Raw genomic sequence first — 7,498 nt, 5'->3', positions numbered from 1 at the left:
GGGGGGACTCTTGAAATCAGGACTAAAACAACAGACACATCAGAAAGTAAAATACTGTATATGACTCCATACAAACCTTCTGCTCAATACGCCCATCATGTTCAGGCAGGTGGGCACCAACAAACCAGTCTCCGGGAGCAGGGTTGGAGAGGTTAAAGGTCGTGGAGCTTTGTGATGTCACTGGTAGGATCAGAGACAGAGGGGGGCTCCATAGTGTCGCATTGGGAAACACCTTCCCTGTTGGATTTATGACTGGAGGAGAACCGTATTGGATATGGCTACAGAAAAAGACAGTTCCAAAGTTAGTTTGATAAAAAACGGTAAGGTTATCGGCTTAACATTCAGCACACAACTGCTTTATAGAGATGAAGAAGAGCCAAAACGGGAACAGAAACTAAAATAAATATCATAGACAATGGATAGACGAACATATGATGCTGGAATAAGTACTGTGTATCTTACATGGTGACATTGTGCTTTCCACAGTTGAAGTTGTTGCCCTTGGTGACGGAGAACAGCCAGCGGGCGATGGCAGTTTCCTCTGGTATATGAAACCTCTGCAACCTCACGTTGCCATACCAACCGTACTTTGACAACTTCTGAGCCGGTTTGGACGAGAGCTCTGAGACAAAAGTCACCTGTCCATCTGTAGTGGGTAAGATAAAAGACACAGTTATTTTCTATAAACACCTGATGAAATATAACACTCCAATGGGAGTATTAACCCATTGATGGCCGCAAGGGCAACTTTCTATCAGTCAAACTGTTTGGCTGAAATGTTTGAGTTTTTCCACTTATTCTATATTTCATCTTCTGGCACATAGTACAACTGTTTTTTAAATGAATTATATTGATATCATATTTTGGTATAGTGGTCTTATGTGCCCAAAAACTACATGTGTTATAATATTTAAATTATCTCAGAAACTACAATAAACTCAATAAAGGAGTGTGTAGAAAAGTGTAAAACAATAAACTCCGACAGAAGACCTCGATTAAACAGTGTAAGGGTTTCCTTCAAGTTTCTTGATTATTGATGAGTTTCACTTTTATTGTGATCAAAACTTGTCATATTATATTGGTCTTAGCACATATCAAGACTTTAACCAGGCAGAACAAATGTTGTGGCGTTTCCCAAATCAAGCAAGATATAATCTTTGGGTTAAAAAACATTACAAAATATTGTGGTAATCTTAACTACAGAGATAAAGAATAACGTATACAGTTCATCTGACAAAATTAATAGTTTACACTAAAATGCTGACACACTCATCAGGGCTAAAAAAAAGTCTAAACATTGGTGCATGTCAACGCTTCTAAGCTACATAACCAATTAGCAGTATTATATTAACAATAATAGATATACATTGTTTAAACAAAAATGTTCACGTGAGAGAAGTGTGAGACTATTTTACAGAGCACAGACTGCGCGAAAGGTTTCTGTCATTCAGCTAAACTCGGAGCAAACATAGTAGCAAACATGCTAACACCAGTTATATCTGACTTCGTCCCTTTGGCTTAAAAAAACACTTACCGTCTGCTAAAGTCCAAGCTGATAGGGCAACGAAAAGTAGAGCACGTAGAAAACAAATGTCCATGTTTTCTTTGCCAGTTTTTGCACCATTACATTGTTATTTATCTACCTGTCATGTCCAGTAATGTCAAACAAATCTAACGCTACGGACAAATCATTCCACCTGCACAGCACTTCCTGGTTTCTGTGTAAATACACGACGTCACGAATGTAACGGGTGCTGCCTTTGCTGTCTGTCGGAAAGATCATATACAGAAACGAACAAAACAGTGATAAATCTATGTGTCCTCAATATGTTCCGTCCTCCATATAAATCCGACTTTCATTTGTAATTTAACTCATTTTGAAAGACATAATGTAAAAAAAATCTAAATAAAACACCTGTAACTACACGTGTGTTAATAAATCAAATATACTACACACAATTAATTACATTTAGGTGTTGTAGTTATACGATATTGACACTTAAATCTACGAGTTTTAGATTACCAAAAAGACAACGCCGCAATTCATGTTTTTAACCACCTAAAATGTGTGTAGTATCTGTCATGAAGGACTTGTTTAACTTTATTTAATATCCAGCATTCTAAAAGTTGAATATTATATTACAACAAATGTGATGTTTACACACATTATTCATACTTAATCTGCTATTCTTGGAATAGCAGGTGGATGAATTACTCTATAGTAGAAATGCCACAGTGTTGGAATACAATGTTACAAGTAAAAGTCCTGCATTTTAAATGGTTCTCAAGTTAAAGTACAAAAGTATCAGCATCGAATTATACTTAAAGTACCACAAGTAAAAGTACTCATTACGCAGATTGGCACATTACAAAATAATAGATATTATATCCTCTGATTATAATGATTGATCATTAAAGTGTTCTCAAAGTTGGCAAAGGTGCAGCTAGTTTAATGACTTTGTATATTGAAGTGTAGCTTGTGAATTTACTCCAGGTGTGACTAAAGTCTGATTTAAGAGTTGATTATATTTCACATTATTAATCCAAATCTGTAAAGAAATTAACGGTACAAAATAAATGTAGTGAACTAAAAGTACACTATTTACCTCATATTTATTGTTGTCCTATATTTACAACTGTCAAAGATTTAAAAGACAATGAACAATATGAGAGAAATAAGCACAAGAAAGCTAGCAGCCATTATTGTATGTGAAAGAAATCAGACAATTGAATCAAATTAATTGCAATCACATGAAAATGAGAGAAAAGTTCATGATCAATATCTCTGTAATTCTAGTAATCTTCTAAAAGAGTTTCTTCACGTTTGTGGTTGCCTTCATTTTAGGATAAACATGTTTTTGGGATTTTGAAAGTATTACAAATACACATTTACATCTACTTAATTTATTTAGCAGTTTTAAAGTGCAATTTAAATCCTACTGCATTACTGTCGAATTTGAAAGGAATAGCTTCAAACCAGAGATCATCCATTCAAATGGTGCTTATGGGAGATCATAGAAACATCACATCGTCCAGTGACTCCACCCAGCACCACTGAGCGTCATAGCCCAGCAAAGCCGTCTCTCTATTGGGCGCAGTCTCTTCCTCTTCCATGGTATTGTTCAGAGAGGTTCTGGGACTCTTCTGAGCTTGGTGATCTGTCTGTGACTGTTCAGTGAGGGAAAAGCTACCACTATCTGCTCTCATGTCTTTTTTTGCTCTGCTAGATCTGAGGAGAGCTTTTCTGACAATGTCAGTGCCAGCTTTAAGGTCTTGTGGTTGTGACTTTGGAAATTTGGCTCTAACCAAACCATTAACAGGAGTAGATGATGCCCCATCACGCCTGCCATGTGTGGAAATACTGACTTCAAACTCAGGGGTGGAAGGACTTGATTGCCTTGCTTCAGTAGACTCTGGGATCTCCATGCGGTTTGTATCCGCGTCATCAGTGGATAGTGTGTGATCATCTGATTCCCCTCCAGATGTTTCAGTCAAATCCTGAGTTGGACTCTGGCTTTCTCTGTGGGAGCAAAGGTTTTTGCTAAATGTTTACCGTCAAAATGCAGAGATAAATTACATTTGACAATATTTGGGAAATTTAGTTTTCTTGGTTTTAGGTTTCAGATGTTTTGTGTTGAATGTACACTGTATGGACCAGGTCAAAAACCTGTGGTCATTTACAAGGATGTGAGCAAATGCTCAGTTCATATTCAAGAGATTTAGCACAATCCTGGTCAGTGTATTTTCACAGCAGTGATAATATAAAAAGTGTGTATATATCCTGAAAGATGAACTGTCAAATACTGTCCATTAATATGCCAAATATGAAAGTAACATCGACATTTAGCTTAAATTACTTGTGTATGTTTATGGGTGTCTTATCTGGTCATATATTGCGAATTGCAGACTTTCTGTAATGCAAACACCCCTGGTGATGATAGGAAGACTCAACCACACTACACCAATATGTTTTGTAAGATGTAAGTCATGGTATTACTTTGTTTATTGCAAATGTTCATACCCGTTGTATTTATCTTTGAAAATGTTTTGTTGGGTGCCTTTATTGAAGTGACAGTGTTGAAAGGGGGAGACAGCGGGAGATGACACAGCAAATGACCTATATTGGAACCTTCAGGTTCTCCGCTATACCAAGTGAGCTATACGGCAGCCCTCATACATTTAATCTGAAGGTAGTTTTTATAAAAATATAGGGTTTAAATGAGGACATGTTCCTGTACACCTGCCAATCGAACCACTGTACAGTACCTGCAGGGGAACATGGAGGCCTCCTCCACCATTGCCAGGCTGCTCAGGCTGCCTGTCAGGCTGCTGCCATGGCTAGCTAAGGCGCCCCGATCCTCCATCAGCCAACGCATCGCCTCGATTCCCTCGTGCACAGCCACCAGCTGCCGCAGAATCTTCACATCAGCAGAACGCAGACACCTCTATATGCAGGAACAGTGCAGAGTTATATATATATATATATACATACCCCTATATATACATATATAAATAATATATATATATATGAACGTGAAGCAAATAAGGACACTTAGGTTGTGATTAAAGTATGTGCACTCATAGATTACTGCCTGCCTGGGCATACCGGGCACAGGACCAGGAGCCCAAAGTAGCCAGACTGGCTTTTTAAATGGTGACAAAATGGGGCAAAACAACCCCCCCAAAAAAGCTACAACAAGTTTAAATGAACACAAAACAAACACAAAGGGACAAAAAAATTACCACTAACTAAGATAACTGTGGTTTGTATGCTTCTGCCAGTGAAGTTTCAGTATATACAGTTATATCCATGTCAATCCAAAATCTCAACACTTTGTCATTGTATCCTATTAGAAATGTATAACATTCATTAATAGGGTATGAATTCATGAGTTATGGCCACAATATGTATTGTGAGATTACAGCTATCATGACTTCTGACACTTGCCTCTCAAAAAAAATCTGTTTATGATTGAGTCCAAGTGTAAGATTGTTGCTGATTTTAAGAAATTCCCGTATAGCATCTTTTAGATATCACGTTCAGCAGGACATGTGGACAGACGAATGGGCGGAACATTTGAAAACATTATGTTTTTTTTTTTTAAATGTCTTAAAAATGTGCAAAACAACCACAGACAGGAGAATACAAAGAGGCACACAAAAATCTATAAGTCATTGTCTGTTTTTTGTGGGGCCTTTTGCATGCCTGTGCCCAGGTGCCTATTTTATCATAATCCGCCCATGTGCGCACTGCAGTTATACGAGTGTGGAGAGCTGTGTGCATTTAACCTCTCTCCTGAAAGATTCTGTCCCCCCCTAGTGAAGACCCCTGCCATACAGGGGCGGATCTAGACAAATATTCAGGGGGTGGCAAGAGGGTGGCAGGAGAATTTCAGGGGTGGCATCCCCTGGCAGAAGTATATGATGATTTAATCGCAGTCATATCAATCAATGTTAACTTGGAAAGCCACAATATTGATATTTTAACTCAATAACATTAGGTGACATTATTGTGGCACATCAGTAAATTCTTAAATATAAATATATAAGGTGGCAGACATAATTTAATGAATTTTAACTGAATGAGTTGGTTTAACTCTTAGACCAGCAGGGGTACCAAATATGCAGACTGCTGCAATAAGTACATTAACTGTCTCATCGATGTGTGTCTGTATGAATATGATAATATTAACAATCATATTATTCCTATCAGCTGTCAATCACTGTTATGATTCACATATTCAGTGTTATTATTAAATAAACTATATTTGTTGGAGGAGTTAATGATGAATGTTCCTCAAGATGCTTGCTCACCCTCCTTCAAATTTGAAAGACCAGTGATTACTATCATAATTCAAAAGAATCAAAGGAACAGTTCAGCGCCCCACAACTTCATTGCAAACAGTTACAACCTTGACTTTACATCAGAAAGAACAAACATTAAAGAAATGACTAACTGCATCAGTTAGGGTTAAAAAAACGTGTATTCAGCTAAAACATACATCGCTGCAGTTATTATCCAGTGGAAAGTCCTTACCTACTTGCCTAGTTAATCAAAGTGGTTAGTTTTTTTTGGCTGGGCAGTGAAGTTTTACACACCGTCTTATTTGACTTTCTCAGGACTTGAAACTGTTTTTTGGGGGCAGACCCCCACAAAGAAGAAACATGTATTTACACATGTAAGGTCATCTTCTTGACAGTTTATTATTCTCATCGACTCATCCGTGAGCAGAGCATCAAGTTGGCATGTCTACAACAGCTGAATGTGGCGATTACCATCTTGATCAGCAAAGAAACCTCACAACTTATTTAGATTAAAGCTCGGTGCGTTTGATTCAATGCTGGGAGTATCAGCCCAACTGGACAGGCTCTCTCTGTCAGTTAGACCGCAACAGGGCTGGCGCCAGTAGTACTTGTGTGCGGTAATCTATGTAGGCTACCCCATCAGTGGTGGGGGCTCAAGGTCAGTATTTGCAAGTAATTACATACCACACTCCCACTTGGACAGTTTGAAACGCATGGTTAGGTTTAGATTATTTCCCTGTCTCAATCCAAATTGAATGTATGAATAAAAACGGCCCATTGTCTTGTATTAAATAAAAAGGGGACCTGGAGCCAATCTGCACTTTCCCACAGGGAAAGAGTTTGACATGCTGAAAACCCACCCTACAGGGGCTGGGTTTGGGGGGATTCTCCCCCAGGAGACTTTTTTGGAATCCTAAATAAAATCAACATTCTGCTACTCTTTGAGAAGAAAATAAATAGATCTATTATCCGCCGGACCATATTTAAAAAACTGAATCCATTTAGTTTTGTTACTTTGTTTGAAAGCTGAAGTGATGCTCTCACAGGCGAAGAGGGAAGGCTGTGTGGAATTTACATACATTGTGGGATAAGGGTGGATAGCCCCATTGTTCTGTGTGTCAACATGAAGACAGCCCATCAACCTGATCAATCATGTCAACGCGTGGGGTCTTATTTCATTACGTGGTTGATTTCTATAACACGTAATGTCTGTGACAGAACGTCGGTGTATATAGGATGTTTACAGGCAAAGAGTCTTCTCCAGTCAGGTCATTCATGACACACCATGAACACGGCGTGTATCCTTGCTTTCGATTGCCAGGAAGATATTTCAAAGATGGTGTCTATTGAGCAAGCCGACTACGTGACCACAAGTTGTTCAAAACCGTTTCTGGTGCTTCCCGGTATTTCCGCAAGTGGTCTGAAATCCACTTGCTGCTCTGGCGAATTTTACTCGCACGAGTTGGCCGACTTTCTTTTGCTTACTTTACATCCTTGTTCAGGTGGGCTCACCGATTGTCTTGGTATGGGCTGTGCCTAACCAGCCATACCCTGACCGCAAATGCCTCATTCCGTCTGCGTCTAGCTTGTATCCGAAATGCTTCTCGTTTTGCGCTGTCCTCCGTTCAAATGGAAATCGCCGCCAATCATCTTTCCAGTCGCGCCAAGGGGGTTCAAGGTCGCTGGGCGGTCT

General features: G+C 39.0%; 1 protein-coding gene across 1 annotated transcript in view; it reads right to left on the bottom strand.

The window, feature by feature from the left end:
• The window catches only part of pgap6 (post-glycosylphosphatidylinositol attachment to proteins 6), a 12,048-nt gene extending 10,331 nt beyond the window's left edge, over positions 1 to 1,717 (bottom strand). The window contains exons 1-3 of the mRNA XM_010778625.1: positions 1,535 to 1,717; positions 463 to 646; positions 77 to 278 (exon numbers count right to left, since the gene is read on the bottom strand). Of these exons, the coding sequence (XP_010776927.1) occupies positions 77 to 278; positions 463 to 646; positions 1,535 to 1,598 (450 nt within the window). The 5' untranslated portion in view covers positions 1,599 to 1,717. The remainder of the gene's footprint in view (positions 1 to 76; positions 279 to 462; positions 647 to 1,534) is intronic.
• Positions 1,718 to 7,498: the final 5,781 nt, after the last annotated feature.

The sequence above is a fragment of the Notothenia coriiceps genome, unplaced genomic scaffold (genome assembly GCF_000735185.1).
Source record: "Notothenia coriiceps isolate Sejong01 unplaced genomic scaffold, NC01 NC01_scaffold00019351, whole genome shotgun sequence".
NCBI classification, from domain to species: domain Eukaryota; kingdom Metazoa; phylum Chordata; class Actinopteri; order Perciformes; family Nototheniidae; genus Notothenia; species Notothenia coriiceps.
Note: the sequence above shows the minus strand (reverse complement) of the source record. Positions and strands in the feature narration are given on the sequence as shown.